The sequence below is a fragment of the Lepisosteus platostomus genome, chromosome 15, assembly GCF_059453375.1.
Source record: "Lepisosteus platostomus isolate fLepPlt1 chromosome 15, fLepPlt1.hap1, whole genome shotgun sequence".
NCBI lineage: Eukaryota > Metazoa > Chordata > Actinopteri > Semionotiformes > Lepisosteidae > Lepisosteus > Lepisosteus platostomus.
Genome location: NC_142625.1, coordinates 23888109 through 23905511, shown reverse-complemented (window position 1 = coordinate 23905511; position 17403 = coordinate 23888109). Strand labels below are relative to the sequence as shown.

The window sequence follows — 17403 nt, the reverse complement described above, 5'->3', positions numbered from 1 at the left end:
GCAGTTCTAAGAAGGATTTTTATTCTTGGTTTCAGTTATGTTTAGCGGTTTAAAGAAAGAAGGTGCATTGCGGGGTCATCTTATTCAGACGCTGGTGGAGCTGAGGATTTCATGGATGCTTAGGTCTGTAGTCACTTAACCCTTAAATCTGCTTCAGCTTGTAACGTATAGGACAATCATCCCTCCATCCATTTTTGAGGTTGCTTTATCCAGTACAGGGTCACTGTGGCCTGGAGCCTGTCCCAGCAAGCAGTGAGCGCAAGCAGGGCTTGCCCTTGATGGGAGGCCAGTCCACCAGAGGACACAAACACTCACACCAGGGCCAGTTTTCCCAGGAGCCGTTTAACCCACCATCATGTCTTTGGCCTGTGGGAGGAAACCGGAGCGCCCAGCGAAAACCCACACAAGCTCGGGGAGCACAAAGACAAACTCCACACAGACAGCCCCCCAGGAACCGAGCTCAGGGCCCCAGCGCTGTGAGGTAGCAGTGCTGACCATTGTGCCACTCTTGCAGGGTCATTAAACTGTTATATAGTGCCTATAAAACTATTTCCTCTCAAAGTGCTTCATTTTGATGACAAAAATGTCCTGAATCGTTTTTTTGGGCCGAGCTGCTTCGCGATCATCCCAGTTCCTGTCCTGGGAAGCAGATCTGTAAACAAATGGAGCTGCATTTGTATGCAGGGCAGAGAGAGGAATCTGCTTACCTGAGACCGATTAAGTAACCTTCTGTTCCCCAGTGAGGCCCATTAGCATTTCAAACCCAGCAAAACCTCCTTCATTTGCATAAGCACCACACAACCTGCCTGAAACATCCCTCGCCTAAACTGGCCTAATTTTTTCGAGTGGCACTTTCAAGTTGGTGTGCGTTAAATAAGTCTCGACATGAGCACGGGCTGATGAGTTAAAAAAAGAAGCCTTTTCACTCCCATGAGAATCAAATGTTTATTACAAATGCTTTCCAAATGAAGGTATTGCCTTTATGGGCAGTTGGTTTAAATGTGTAATCGGAGTCTTCTAGACACCTGGTACAGAATGCATCTGTCTGACAGGAAAATGCGCATCTACAAGCCATCAATTTTTTGATGCTTTTGTATCTACAACATTTACCTGGTCCTTGAGCTTTACAGCTCAGCGGCAGTCTGTGCTTTCAGGGAGAAATGATACATGCAATAAGTTGGAATTTCTTTTAGTAGAATCTTTGTAATGCTGCTTTGTACGTGAAAAAAGAAAATAAAGCAATAAAATTGGTGTGTGTGGTTTAAAGGGTAGAGAGACATGCTTGCTTCTCTCTGTTCATCGGCTTTCATTATCTCTGGAGTGGTTCCCTCTTTCTCACCCTCCATCCCTGGTGTGAGTGTATAATTCGCTGATCAGGGATGCACTAGTCTTATCACACCCATGTGCAGTTGAAGGCATTTTCTCAAACTGCTCATTTTGACACTTTTTCTACAGTGTCGTGTGTGTCTGGGGAAATGCTCAAGACTGGCCTTTTTAGTAAGATGTGGGCACAAGCTTTGGGATATTTATAGAAATATTTAATGGTTTTAAATAGACTGCTAACAGAACACTTGTAAATGTCTTAATGATTTCTGATCTACACTTAGTGTACTGTGCTTTTTTACATGCACAGGAGAACTGTTTTTATCTGTATGTAGTTTATTGATGGATAGTTCAGTTAAATCGGTCCAAATGGCAATTGGTTATCAACCTAAAATGTAAGCGAAGCAGTGATTGTACACTTCCTACAATGCATTGACCTAAAACAATTATGCTGGCATTGCTTCCCTTAACTGGCAAAGATGTTGAACTAATTAACTGTGCTCAGTCAGTGTGTCTCCGTTTCTTTCTTAGTCTGTGGATCTTAATGTACGTTCTTTAGAACCTGCTGGGGAAAATTAGGAAATCATTCTGAACTGATGCTAACCGCTTTTCACCAGTAAGTATTAAACTTAAGCAAATCTTTTTCCTGTTACATTGTAAAACTGATGGGCATCTGAAAGTTTAAATTTAATAAATTGTGCATACTTGTGCGTTCTGTACTTGATGGAAGATAATTTACCTCTTCAAGTCAAGATCTAGCAGAACTTTATGTGGATGTGAACGGGACCTTGGTGATGGGTGAAGTGGAAATCTCGCATAGCTGCTGCTTTTTATTCTAGAATGGAATGAGTGGAGCTCTTCAACTTACACCTGTAATAGGGTGTTGGTTTCAGTTAAGGCAATTGCATTTTTAATCACTGTAATGGAAAAAGGTTTAAGAGACTGAAGTTGAGGAAGAATAAACCTTTTTGGGTGTGCTTTTTGTTCACTCCAAGTACATATAAATCTACATTCTAAAGTGTTATGGTTCTGAAAGCTATTAGTTTTGTGGAATGGCAAAACATAGTGGGGTGGTGGAGGTCAGGGCTCTGGACAATTTGTCATAGAAAATGAGAATTTCTTCCTAATTTACCTGGTTAATTAAAAGAAATCAAGACGCCTGATTCAGAATACTGAGCCCTGCTGGTGAGGTTTTATGAGGGGGTGTGCCGTGGTCTAATTTGTTTTTGCTTCATCTGTGCTGGTTTGTGTCATTGAAAGTAGCGTCTGAGGCACATCTGTTCTCAAGATATAGCACCTTCTTTTTGGGGGGAGTCATAACTTTGGTCGCCATTGAAGGGTGGCTGAGTGACATCACACCACAAAGAAATAAGGCTCTATATCTGGGGAATGAAAGCAGTACAAACTACTGTCAGTGGCACAAACCAGCATAGACGAATGTGGTGGGTTCTGTTGTTGGTGCTGTTTGTAAGGGGACCAGCTTCACCTGTTCACTGCTTTAAGGTTCTGGGTTTGATTCTAAACTTGGCCACCTGTGTCTCTGGTGTTCATAATGCTGTTGTGCAGTGGTGTTTTTTCGCTGGGTGTTGCAGTTTCACTCAGACCCGTGCAGGATATGGCTGACTGGTAACTGAACTGTATTGGTCCGTGTTGTGGGGGGGGAGTTCAGAGGGATTTCATACTTGGCTGGGTTTTTTCCCCTCCATGACCACAGCATGCTACAACACTACAAATGCAACTCGCTGAGCTCAGTTTTTCGACACATGACCTCTCAGGTTTGTCCCTTTTTCGTGTGGAGATGTATGACACTTTTATTTTGGAGCATTTTTCAAGAAACAGTGTGCCATGCAGTAGTATACACAACACGCAGCAGATCAAAAATAAAAAGTACAGAAGATCAATTTCAAGAAAATGTGCAAAAGGTATTCATGTGATCTTGGTTAGTAAGTTATGAACATGAGCACTGAGCTCTCCATGTATGATGGTGACCCCAAGAAGGTTCACCCAGTTGGTGCAGCCTGGTGTCTGACAGTTTCAGAAGGCCAAAAGCAGCTGATCTGTAAGAAGCACTGTGGGTACCTGTGTAATGGACTCAGGGCAGGCGTTGTCTCCTGACTTTTCTGAGTTAGTGTGCAAGGCACAGAACTCAATACCAGCTGATGCGAATGTTCTTTTCATGGAATGACTGGAAGTCCTAATCATCCAATATCACAACTTCGGCATGAAGCAGGGCCCGGATCTTAAGGAGTATTAACCAAGTGGACAAAAGATGCCCTTCTGCCATTTACTTCCGATGAAAGACCAGAGTCAGAAGATACTTCCATTAAAGGCAGCAGCACTGAAACTGCCAACTGTCTCTGTATCTGAAGCTGGGAACCTGTGAGCAGAACCTCAGGCTTGTGGAACAGTTTATAAGTGCTGTTGCACCCGTCTCTTGGGATGTGACAGATGCCAGTATGAGCTGTACTACAAAGAAGCTCTCTGCCTCTGTTAAATGTGACATGCATTTCTAAGGTTGAGCCCATGGAATAGTATTGCGTGAGGGAAACAAGTATAATGACATGGCTTCCCTGGGAAGTCCGGTTTTCCGAAGAGATATCTAATGCAATTTTAACTTTTACTATACTGGAAAAGAGCTTAGTATGTATGCAAATTCAGTAACTGAACTTGAAAGAGGACACTGAACGTTCGTTAAGCTGTGCATGACAGGCCATGCTTACTATCAAGGTTACATGAGGCAATGGAGCGCCCTCTGGTGGCTACTGGCATTTTGAATGGCAATGCTTTTTATCACTGTCCCGTTTGAATGTGCTTTTGATGCTTTCTAGTGCACAGGCCATATGTACACTTAAAAAGTTAGTTGACTTCTGGGAAAAACCGACTCTGGTGTGAGTGTGTGCGAGTTTGTGTTTGTGTCTGTCTGCCCTGTGATGGACTGGTGTCCTGTGCACGGTGGACCCTGCCTTGTGCCTGTTGCTTGTCCTGATAGGCTCCAGCTCCCCTGTGACTCTGAATTAGATACAGCCTTTAGAAAATGGATAGACGGATATATCACACAAAATATGTAGCATGGCTGAGATCTGCTGTTCCGCTGTGACAAATGACAGCTCATTTCATGTCATTCTGTTTGAGATATAGCATACTGTTTTTATTAGTATAATCAGCATTGTGATATACAGCTCAGGAGAAATAGTTCCACAATGTTGTGTTCAGAAACCAGTGTGTACCTAGTGGTAACATCACGCTGAGGAAAAGCTTAATTTAAACTCATTGGTATTTCATTAACAAAAGTGATATGTAAGGTAAAGGAGAACTGCCCATGCTATTTTGCATTGAACAAACAGAAATAGATTTTTTCATCTTTTAGTTGCTTCACATATATATTTATCAACACTTTCTAAAGAATTAAAATATTTAGCCACATGTACTGGAAAAAAAATATCCACTGTTATATAACACAATAAATATAAAAAAACAGAATTTGATATAACTTTATATAGTAGCAAAGAGGGAAATCGACCATTTTAAATAAGACGTTTTTCAAAAGGACTCATGGGTCCCTCTTCTTCCTGAGGATTTTTTTACAGTGTTAGAACTATCCTGCTAGTGAATCCCAGTTTTATATTGGGATTGCAATGGCTTATAATTAAAAATTACATCTGTACATAGGTTTACCTGGGGTGTTACATTAAGACTCAACTTTCTTAACACAAACTGCAACAAAATATTGTCGATATCAGAGTAACAAGAGTTTGCTCAGTACAAAGAGCAGAGTATAGTAAGTACAAAATAAACTGTAAGTGTTGCTTGAGCCTTCATGTAAATCCCATGGGATGTGTCTCCCCAGGTAACAGCTGAGGAGCGGAAACGCCCAGGAAAAAAATTCCCACTTAAATATTTTTTTTAAACTTTGCGTTATGGTCGAGTTTTCCCTCCAAGTACAGGGGAATGGGAGAAAATTAAAACATGGGGAAGGGGGGAGAAATCGCAAAATCTGTACATGTAAACATCACACTTTCACTGAGTCCAAAATTAGGAGGAAAAATACAAAGTTTCACATTGGTATTAGGTACAAATAGAAAAGGAACTGAGCCCATCAGCTCCCAGGACATGAGAACAAACAAGGAAAAACTAAAAAATAAATCTAAAGCACCACCAAATTATAAAAAAGACTATGGTCAGAACCATATTGATTAGACTGTAGCTGTACACTACCCCTTTAGAAAAATAAAAAACAGAGGTAATATTTTGTCATTCTGAAATATACATCTGACCAAAGCAGATGCAATGTATAAGTTAGCAAAAAACCTTACAAGCAAAACCCAGAGTCTCCATTTGGATGTTCAGACATCAGTGTTAATTGTATTAATGTTCGTAAGTATTAAATACTTGGAATTTACAAATTCAGTTGCTGTAATTCCCCAGGCTCTACAGATCCAGCTTACAGTCCCATGTCCTGGGGTTGCCCATACCTTACTGATTTTCATTCTGCCTATCCTCTGAATCAAATCAATTTGAAACCTTTTAAACTTTTTCAGTTTAAAAAAATGCAGAACTTGAAAGGAACGTTTGTTCACTTGTGGATTCAGTTCAGCTCAGTGCTCGGCTGGAACAAAAACCCTGCAAAAGTGTGTGTGTGTGTGTGTGTGTAGATAGATAGATTAGGGTCCCCAATCTGTCCCAATCAAGCTCACACACTAGCGGGCTTTTATTCCAGCTGATCTTAATTCCCTAATTGAAGCCTTACTTAAACTAATAAGTTGTTTAATGGGAATATTTGCCATTTTGTTTCTACTCAAAAGTTTACAATTTTACTTGGGGAACAAAATTGTCAAAAAGGCAACATTCTATATAAGCCAAAAGAGCTGATAACAAAAAGTTCAGAATTTATCTTACTATTATTATTAATTAAGGGTTCAGGTTTGTAAGCGAGACTCAGCCAGAACGGAAACCAGCAAGTGACCAGGACTGGGAACTCCTGCTCTAGACGACTGCTCAAGCATGCCACTTTGGAGACAAAGTTCGTAGCATTTCACATGCATGAGGCTTTAGAAGTAGCACTTTTAGAATCTCCCACCGTCAACAACTGACATCAGAGACTATTCACTGAAATTTAAATTTGCTATGAACAAGCATTAAAAAACAAACCATTAAGCCTCAAAACTGACAACTGCGATACTCAGTTCTTGTCAGTGCATTAGTATTAAAGGAAAATGAATTTAAGGCGTTAATTTCTACCCTTAGGTTGTGCAGTAATTGATGCTGGTAAGGTTGATTGCTAATTGTTCTGTCTTGTTTGGAATGTTTACACTCTCAGAAAAATGTCTTTTGTGACTTTTCATCATTGTAGAAACTTTAAAAAGACCACTTGCACCAAAAAAAGAAAAGCCCATCAACAGCAAGCTAGCTGTGTTTCACTGCCTGTTCACGTAGTACAGTAAGAATGCTTCAGTTATGGCTAAAAATACTTTTGTGGTCTCCAAGACTCACTGTATACAATAGCTGCACACACAAAAAAAAAGGAATGGAAATCAAACAATGAACAAGAAACACCTTTCCAAAGAAGGGGATAAGATTGTCTTTTGCCTAATTTTTTTCTTTTTAAAGTTTCTTTTAAAATTGCTATTAAGGGAAACATAAGAAGCAAACACTAGGGGGAGTTATTTTGCAACAGCCTGTACACCATATAATCTTCATAGTCCTTCCACAGAAACCTGATGGTCTATATTACATATGCATATCTCTATCTAGCCTACATATTAAAAAAAGCAAGTCATTTTGCCAGAGAAGACATATTTTCTTTCTCCCCGGGAGGTGACATGGATTCAGGATTGAGGTTAAAATTCAGCAGCGCTCATTAAAGAATTTCCAACTGATAGATGCAGCGTTTTCCACATGGAGACAAGCTGGTGCAGCAGGACACTGAGAGGCAGGCTGGTCGCTGTCTTGATTTTTTTTGGACCCTTGTAGAACCTGTTTTGGCACGTGGCTTGAGACTGAGCTAACAAAAAGAAGACAAGCCAGTTGTTGGCATGTGGCTGTTATGAGATGGCATGTGTACGTTTTTCATCCTACCATCCTATGGTTTTCCAGCAAGGAAAGGCCGATCTCAATTCATTTCAGATTGCTGCTTTGTCGGATGAGCACTTACGCTACATCTGACCAACCGAGTCGAAAGGGAAAGGCACAAGCCAGTTAAGAAGGTGATGTGCAGACGGGAAATGTAAGTGGTCCTAATGGCACGGGCGATTCTGACATGAAAGTGCTCTAGACAGATCAGGCTGACTAGATAAAGGTTTGAACTTTAATAGTCAGTTCAGTATGATATGGTTAATGATGCCCCCATTAGCACTGCCCTGTGCTATACTGTTAATAAATTTTGCTTGCTTGTTGTTCAGATGGTGACAGCACTTGCTGGTTTGTACTATTAGCACATGGACTGATAATCTACATAATTCATACAGAATATGAAACCTATATCCATTTTGTTTCATTGCATTGACTGTCTCATGCTGTTTGAATACATCAGGTGGAAAAGCATTAAATGCAAAATAAATTATTGCTTAATCAGGAGGTTAATAGTACGTAGTACACAAGTTGATGAAAACTTAATTTCATATGGGATTTTCTTGGACTAGCCACTTAAGAGGATTTTAAATGAGTTTAGTTTTGTCAGGGCCAGTTTGAACATGCCAGACATGCAGTCCTCTCTTTCAGCTGTGTGTCTGTGGGTTGTGGCAATGAGCTTAGCTAGCTGTTCCTTCTGCCCAGGAGACAACTCTGAATGCAGATCTACAGAGCCACATCACTGGAGAACAGCACCGGCACAAAGGTAACACGCATCTAGAAACTCCTTTCCCAAATCAAGGATAGCTTTAGTAAATATGAGTCTTGTCAAATGCAAAACAAATTAAGTGAAGTCAAAATCAGTAATGACCACTCATGATGTTGTCTCATCACCTTTCAGTTTTGGCTTGAAAGCAGGTCTCTTACAAACATCCTTCCAGGAACCCTCACAAGCCTAATAAATACAGGAAATCCCTGGCCTTGTCCAAGAACAACACTTGGTTCTCCTCACCCAGCACTGAACTAGACATACTGTTATTTTCTTGAAGGGCCCATTCTTATTTTGTTTTTCACATTAAACTAGAAAATATGGCAAAGATTGAGAAACTGAAAATATCAGTTATCAGTTATCAGTTTAAAATGAGGCAAATACGTGAGGGATGATTTTTCTACTGTGGGGGTACATGTCTAACCATGACCTTTGCACAATGAATCTGTTTTTCTCTTGCTGTAGCAAGTACACCTGCATTGCCAATAAAGAAACCACGCCCATTTCCAAGTCATTTGATCCAGTAAAATACAGAGACTCACACAGCAGTGCAATTCCCACACAGAACACTTTTTTTCTGGCTGTGATTGAGCCTGGGCGCTTCCATAGCATGACAGTTAAAATCAACTTAAACACCTGCTCCTCTCTCCTGAGCTCAGCTCTAGTACTGAGCATCTTTCCTTCTTCAACGGCAACTTCCACAAATGGCTTTTGAGTCAAAGACTTTTCCCCAACGAAAGCTTCTGCGATATTTATAGGCAGCCTCACGCTATTTAACACTACAGTCTCCCATTCTGTAAGCAATCGGATATAGTTTGATTATCATCTGCATTATCTCAATACAATAACTTTCACCAGTGCAAAAATCAGCCTTGAAGCAGGCTCTGGTACTGAGAACAGGTTTTATACATAAAATCTTCAACAACAGCACAGGCTTGCTTTGTCAAATGTGCAAAAGGGAATATAATACAGTGACATAAAAGAGCACAGATGTGTTGCCTTTTGTTGCGACCCCTGTTTTTTTGTCTTCAGTGGCACTAGTTTACACCCACTGATTCGTGCCGAGGTCCGGTTTCACACGGGGGGAGCTGTACTGCGCCGGGAGGGGAAGCAGCCGGAGACTGTAGCCGTGCCGGGGAAAACAACACGAGCCGGCGCGGGGCAGCGAGCAGAGAGCAGCCCGTAACCCAGTATGGCACGGTCCAGTAGTGCACCTACACAAAGTGAACGGATCGAAGGTGTTTAACGATGGCAAACGGTTTGGGTGTTGCAGCTGTTAAAGGAGTCCCGAGAGCAGCCCTGAGTCCCCGGATGCCCATCGGCACTCTGTCGCTGAGAGTCTCTAGGCTCTTGGTCCCTGTGCATTCAGATGCTTGACATTCGGCTGCAAGTTCCCCCCAAAAAAATCACGAATCTCAAAAACAAACAAACAAACAAACAAACAAACAAACAAACAAACAAAAGGAGCGATAACCACAGTGCAGAGCAGTGAAAGATGTCAGGAGGGATTTTGTTTTTGCGAAGACAGAAGAGCATTGTTGCTGAGGTCCTCTCGTTGTGCAGGAGGCTGTAGTCTTGGGTTGAGGTTACAGGTCTGTGGCAAACATCAGGTCCATAGCAGCAAAATGGATTAATGGCCATCTTAGAACAAGACAAGAAATTCTTCCCCAAATGTCCAGAATATAACCCATCTTGTGCAACAACAAGATGGGCGTTCGGGATGAAACTGCAGCCCCTCGAAGTTGCACATATGTGTTTGTGTGTCTGTGTGTCTATATTGTCTTCCAAACACTCTACAGGTGGCAGTGCGAGTCGTGAGCCACTCAGGGGTGAGATCGCCCTTTGCACAGAGTTTAGAAGACCAGGGTTCAGCTGTACCAGTCAGACTGGTTTGAAATGGGAAACCAAGCTGTCAGGCAGGAGATACCACAAATATACCTCAGTCACCTGCTGAAACTTCCATCCTGAGCAGGTACATAGTTTTAGATCAATTCCTAAATCATAATGTTCTGTTTTAGAACCTGTTCCATCCAGTCCTTTTGTTTAATCTTAATGGAAATTAAAGGATGTGTAATTGCAGAGAATACATGTACAAAAGAAATTTCCTTTTTTTTCTCAAATTTGCCGAAAGCAGTGAATACATACACAGTGACGATATGTAAAACTGCTTTGGTAAAATCCCAATTTTTAAGATCTATTGTACTGATTATCAAATCAAACAGTTTGGTGTTACTGGAACCCTTAAGAAGGTGGGCTGTTTATTCTTTTGTTTTTCTGTTCTGAGTCAACAGAAAACTGGTATATGAGCGAATATATATCTGAGGTATTTCCATGTGATAAAATGGTGTTCCATATGCATAAGTTTTGTTACTCCTTAAATGAAGTCTTTATTACTTGGTGGGGAATGTGAGGTCTGAGTAAGGGGAAAGTGCTTAAAAATACACAGAGCGCATATTTACAGCTTGTTGCAAGTTTTTTTTCTCTCTTTGTCCTTTCTTTTTGCCTCTATCCAAAGTTTCTTAAACGTTTAGTGCTATCTTTAAGATAGGTCACACCTTTCATAGCTTAGGGAAAAACTGCTAAACTGGCATTGAAAATGTTTTTTTTTTCTTGAAATAAAGTTTCGTTGATGTTAGAAAGGTCTGTCTTTGGGGTATTTGGTTAAACTTCAAAAGGGTTTATTCAATCTCGCTTCCAGTGGGGTAACACACTGTGGTCTCTGTAGCACCAAAAGACCCCCAAAGACACCAAAAAGAAGCTAACGATTGCTGAGAAGTGCCCCTTCTGGTAAATAATGAGCCATCAGGCAAAAAATACCAGCATCCGTTTCAAATGAAAGTGAACCAGTCAGCAAGCACAGCTACTGTCCCTCAGAGAGCTTGTGTTTAGAAATGCTCCATAGGTAGATATATCTCAGCTCGTGGGAGAGAAATGGGAAGAAAGGATCCATCCTCTCGCAGACAGGGCAACTTCCTCTTTCAGAGGGCTGCGAGTGGCCCTGGAGGTGATTTCAGCCATGGTGCTCTCTTTCTCTCTCCGCTGGAGCCTCCCTGGACAGGCAGGGAGGGGTCCCACACCTGGGCCACAGAAAGAAAGAGGAGGCACATCGACCAGAGGAGTTTTGGGGGGGTCTGGGATGGGGGCTCGGGGAGAGCTGTGTGTTTGTGTGTGTATGTGTGTGTGTGTGGGGGGGGGGGGGCTAGGTCCAGTATAAACTCAATCCTGGGCCTTTCCCTCAGGGAGAGATGGGGCCGGAGAGGTTCAATTCTGCTGTAAAATGAGGTTTTCCAGTTCGTCGGCAGAGCGCAGCAGGAAGGCGGCAGATTCCCGGTACCCCGCGATCAGCTGCCGCACTGCGTTGATCTCCGTGGGGCTGAGCTGGGCCGAGGGGACGCCCCGACTGTTTGTGCTGGACGAGGATGAGTTTGACGCCAAGGACTTCATGCTGAGGTCAGTGGGACCTAGACAATGGGGAAAAAACCACCGCGTCAGCACACTGTAACGGGGAGCCCAGTGGAAGAATGCAACTTCTGCAGACAACAGGACGAGGGGGCAGTTATTTCCAGTTCTGTAAAGTAGATAGACAAGAGACTAGCCTGGCAGAAGCCGGGTGAAAGCTGTGTAAGTGGTATCTGATCAAGATTAAAATAAGGTAGGGGCCCTTACCGTTGCTCTGAGGAGTGCCCGTTGTTAGGGAGACTGGGTGTTGCAGGCTGGCTCCCAGACCCCCGTAACCACGGTAACTGTAGTTGAGGCCGCCGTTGATGTAGATCTGGTCCTGCGAGTAGGCTGAGGCAGCCAGCGAGTAGGCGGAGGGCGCAAGCGTGGCGGGCTCCCGGGCGCTCTGCTTTTCTAGTGCAATCTGTTCATCCTGCAGAGAGGGACAGGGTTACCATCAAGCGCCCCCCCGCAGCCCTGACAGCTAACTGTCTTCACAGCACATAGCTCCACAGATCAGCGGGAACACGCCTCTTCAGATGTTACATTTACATGGCAGGGGCCTCCAAATGGTCCTCGTGCACCTGTTCTAGAAGGTGCACGCACGTATGACCGTACAAGGAAGCGGAGCACCAACACCGCACCGATAAAAGGAACAGGAGCCTGCGCGTCAAAAGAAAAAAAGCCTCCGGGTTTCGGGGTTCCTGCGCTCGAGAGCGCCTCGTGACCCGCCCGTGTTTCTGCACTCACGTGTGCCTGGTACACATCCAACCGCATCCTCTTGGCAGCCTTGCGGGTCTCGCTCTCGCAGGCCGCAGCCAGGATGTTCTCGGCCATCGCTGAGGTCAGGTGTGGGGGGGTGGGCCGCGTCTGGAACGGGACCGAAGATCTGTGGTTAGCCAGTTTCTCACATGAGGGCCGTCCGGCACCTCTCTCTGCCACGGGACCTCAACCACGCGGGGCCCCCGGCGCACCGTCTAATAACTTTTCCTCTCCAACTTTTATTTAACGGTTCAGAGAAATTGAGTGAGAAATGAGTTACGGGCATCTAGACTTCTTTTTGACCCTAAAGGCCCAGAGAGAGACAAATTTCAAATGAACAGTTCTGGCATGCTGGTTTTACATCTTCAAGGCCCTTTAAGTTTAATGGTACTGGTAGTACTGGCTATATAAACGGAAACTGAAAAGGTAAAATGCACCTTTAAAGTAAAAACATGTGGTGGTAAAGATACCACCGTATAGGAATTACACAATAATCTGTCCTCTGGCTTCATTTCCACATTCCACTTCAGTCTCCCATCTGTTCCAGGAGGGGGAAAAACGAGTCACCAGCTCACCCCCTTTGTCAAAAGGGCTATTATTGAGGCCTGCTCCTTAAAATGAAATTGACCACGATCCAGCTACACCCCACAAGAAATATTAGAACTTGAAATTATTAAATGTTAAATTTGAGCGCGAAACGATGCAGGTTTAACATAGTAACAATTATCCGCAATTAGTTCAGAAAATGACATTTTTATTTAGGCATGGATGAAAAGTGCTTTCTAAATGTGAGGAATTATTATCAATTAAAAATGTTATTATAGAGCCGTTAGCATATTTAGAACTAATTCTTTATAAAATTTCCTCATTTTAGGAGCTAATGCTCATGACATTTTGCTTTAATTGAACAGATAAATAAGATAACAGCCAGGAACACTGCAGCTGAAACTTTTTTTACATAGACCATCTTTTCACATTTTCAGGGTGTCCTCAGGGCACTGTGCTGCAGGGCTGGTGTAAGAGGAAGAGACCGTCACGCCTTACCTCCATGCCATTCTTCTTCATCCTCCGACACGACTTGAGGTATGTGCGGATGCGTTTGCGGGCGCGCTCCTGGAATTCGGGGAACTGCCGGCTGCAGGACTCGATGATGGCCTGGATCTTCTCTTTCGGCTGCTTGGAGATGGGCACCATCCGGTCCAGGTTTTCATCCACAAAGAGACGCACAAACATCTGAGAGCATGGGACAAGCAGAGCTGCCGTTACTGAGTGAGCGCCCAGCAGCAGAGAGAGGCAGTGGCGGACAGAGACGCAGGTCACGTGCCGCCACAGGAGGGCACAATGAGCAGACATCTTAACAGCATTGTAGAGACAGGCTTGGGCTGAGCTAATGATGTATGCATGGGACTTTATTTCCACAGTAATGGAGTGATGTACCGCAGCTATTAAACTATGTCAAGTGCAAGGTCTAATGTTAAAAGACAATTACATCTTATGCCTGTTAAAGACAAAGCAAGGACAGTAGCAAAGGGAAAGTGCTGTCAACACACACCTCTTAAAGACAGCTTTTGGGGAGCAGAATGACTCAGAACAGGAGAAAATATGAAACTGCTCCACTCCAGCGCACACCAAGGTTAGTTCCTTAAACCCAAACAATTCGCAACAGGAGCCTGCATGATCCTCACGGTATTCCGATTGGCCTGTGCCCGACTTCCAAGGCAATGCCGGGGCGCAGCCCGTGGGGGACGAGGCCGCGAGGGGTCTTACGTTGAAAGCCTTTAGCCGCTCGGGGTCCATCCCCTCCGAGTCGTTGATCTTGTCGCTGTCCTCGTGGTCGTCATGATCGTCGTCGTCGTCGTCCGCGGTGTGTGCTCGGCTCATCGACAGGTCCTCCGGACACACGCTCACCTCCGTCTTCCCCGAGTCGTAACTCCCTGAGCTGTACTGAGGAGACTGCCCACGGGGAGCGAGACAGTGAGAGACAGCTTTCTCCACAACGGCAAAAGAAGTCATTTAAATTGTACAGCCAGGTTTCCATGGAGCCCCCGATAGGCTGTAGAGGAGGCAAGAGATTTCCAAGGACATGACTTATTGTCGGTGGCTTGTTCAATATCCACAAATTGAAAGGCGACTTTTTTGTATCAAAATGCTCTTACTATTCTTACCTTCCTTTTAAAAACTCGTATAGAGCTATAACATTTCCAATCCATCATGAAATACGGGGAGCAGCTCAGCCACAAGGACAGAATATTCTTTTGAAAGCCAGCTCCTTTTTGTTTCAGTGTAAATCAAGAGTGACAGATCTTTCATCTTTTGAAACCCCTCAGATATTTTTTTTTTCATGGTTTTCTGCGTGGACACGAGAGTCCGTAATTGGATTTAGTGGAAACACGTAAGTCTAGACAACTTGTTTCCTATAGAAATAATCCAGAAAAACACACTTTTGTCTGCTATTTCTGGATGAAAATTTAAAAATAAAATGTTGAATAATGTTGACCAGCATATAGTTAGCAGTAATGCCTCGAGTAACCAATTCAAGAGATATCTTTAGTATTCTGATGGCCGGTAACGCAAAGAAAAATATTATTAAACCAAATCTTTCACACAGTTAATTAAATGAAAACCTGTAATTAAAATAATGACAGAAAATCTGTTTCAGTATTTTACTGAAAGAGGTAGGAGCACCTTGTACCATAACATGAAAGAGGCACGACTTTTTGTCAGAAGCATTTTATACCCTGGAAAATCAGCAGGGGGAGACAGGGTGGGCAGCAGCAGCTCTCCTTGAAATTTTGTGCAGTGAGCAATTTAAAAAAGGCCCTTGTTTACTGAAGGTGGATCTCTCTGGCTCGCCACTGTAGAAAGCAGAGGAACAGACATGCCTCCCAGCTGTGCTCCAACACAATGTTCTGGTGCATTGTGGGGGTTTTCTTTTTGTCAGTTTGATACATATTGATACATATTGTGGTGACAAAGGGGCAACAAATATAAAGGGGAATGAGCTGTCAAACCCATAATATACTTCATTGTTAAATAGAAAATAACCCTTTTTTTCTTTACTCATCCAATAATACCAAGGTTGCGTGAAATGCATTCCTTCTCATTTAATCAGCTATTTTCTGTTTGCTAGGCATTTCACAATAGTGCCATGGACACACAAAAAATTCCCTGTTGCTGGAGATTATACAGAGAAAACGTTTGTTTCAAACCCCTCTTAAATGTGCCTCATTTGAAAGATTTTTCGCAGCACCAAAAACAGACCTGAGGAGAAGAGATGAGCCAGGGTAAAGTTTTAAGCAACAAAAAAAACCATGCTGGGCAAGAATTAGGCTGCATCTCCATCCCGCACGACTGTGGATTGACTATGTGCCTCTCACAGGCCTTTTCAGTCTCTCACAATTCAGTGGTTACATGATGGCCTGTCAGCAAATCCCTGATCGAGACATTTAAGACCGGGAGGAATTACTACCAATAAAGTGGTCGTACATTATGCTGTACCTTCCACACTAAAAAGGAGGACCTGACCTCTGTGATCGCGGTCTCTGAGCGTACTCCCGGTGCTGGGGCGGTCTCCAGGCGGCTGTGCCTCTCTCACGCTGGCACTGCTTTGACCTTCGCAGTCAAACATTAACTTCCCTGAGATGTGGTTTTTCCACACCCCAGCTCCGAGCCTGGACCTGGGAAATGTTGACATTTCCCACTTCAGCACGAGAGGAAACCAAGCAGGGGCTGTGTGGCTTTCAGCAAAGGTTTGTCACAAGGGACACTCAGGTTTACATCCAAAGAAACACCATCATGTTCTATTATTTCGCTTTGTTTCGCAAAATGGCTGTTGGATATGCCGATTGGTTAGCACACGCTGTGTGAGTCCGATCTCGATTTGACCAAGAGCATCACCAACTGAAAGGTACTGCGTGTGTTGCAGTTTCCTCTTGTACTATGGAGACCAGTGAAGGGAGAGCACTAGGACCCAGTTAGATCCTATAAAGACAGCAGGCTGTTAGTTTGGCAAGGTAGGGAAGAGATTTCTGTGTCTTAATTAGCCGTGCTAATTGTCTTCAGAAAAGGTCCTGTGCAACCATGCTAATGAGTTAAACCATAAATGAGTAAAATAAAACACGCAACCTGCTGTCTCTGCTGTGCAAGACCTCACGGGGAATTTCTGTGCTCCGTTCAGACAAACGCATTGCGACTGGAGGCGCACAACCAAGGGAAAAGTCAACCCCGGGATAAAGGCAGGGCTGCTGCACGGCGTTGGGGCTGTTTGTGTCTACCTTGTTGCCGTAGTCCAGCCGGAGCTCTGCGGGCGCGGCTTTGCCGGCGTACTTGCTGCGGCCCCGCAAGCCGTCGGGCGCGTCCGGCTGGAAGGGACAGAGGAGCGGTCCCGGCGGGAGCCGTTCGCTCAGGTTGACGGGCTGGTCCTCGGAGGAGGAGGAGGAGGAGGTGGTGCTGAAGTCCAGCGGCGCCGGCGCGCCGTTGCCGTTCACCTCGTTGTAAGAGGCGCTGTCGGCGGCGCTGCCCGGGACCGGCGGGTTGAGGGTCGGTAGGCCGTTCCCACTGCCGCTCTCAGAGGAGGAGTCGTCTGAAACACACCGGGCACCACGGTCAACGGGACACGCAGAACAGGACGGGCATCCGGAATAGGACCATAAAAAAAGATGCCAAGTACAAATAAAAACCGATCCCTTGCAACTTTTCAATATGCAACATGCATACAGTAACAGAAGGTCAAGACCGTACAATAATCGTGCCTGACATTTAACAGATGGCTCACAGTGTTGCAATAAAGAGTCGGGGGGTGGTGGTGGTGGGGTTTGCTTAAAAGACATGAGGCTACTTCTGAGCAGGCCACTCTCAGAATTCAGGGATTCCCAATGTATGTCAAAGGCTCCTCCACTTTCATCCAATCTGATTATAAAATCGCTGCCCTCCCCCCCACCGACACCTCCGTCTTGCAAACACGCACAGTTTGCTCAGTCGTGCCTGTGGGAGTGCAGGTGCTCCTTTTGTTAGCCTGGTTTTCTTCTGTTGTGTGGGAGCAGAAA

General features: G+C 44.1%; 1 protein-coding gene across 2 annotated transcripts in view; it reads right to left on the bottom strand.

Moving 5' to 3' along the window:
- Window positions 1–4444: 4444 nt before the first annotated feature.
- nol4lb (nucleolar protein 4-like b) overlaps window positions 4445–17403 on the bottom strand; it is a 115511-nt gene continuing 102552 nt past the window's right edge. For both annotated transcript variants that reach the window (XM_088608335.1, XM_088608337.1), the window contains 6 exons: window positions 16633–16940; window positions 14126–14311; window positions 13403–13591; window positions 12347–12466; window positions 11825–12029; window positions 4445–11619 (listed from right to left, as the gene is read on the bottom strand). In XM_088608335.1, the coding sequence (XP_088464461.1) occupies window positions 11420–11619; window positions 11825–12029; window positions 12347–12466; window positions 13403–13591; window positions 14126–14311; window positions 16633–16940 (1208 nt within the window). In that variant the 3' untranslated portion in view covers window positions 4445–11419. The remainder of the gene's footprint in view (window positions 11620–11824; window positions 12030–12346; window positions 12467–13402; window positions 13592–14125; window positions 14312–16632; window positions 16941–17403) is intronic.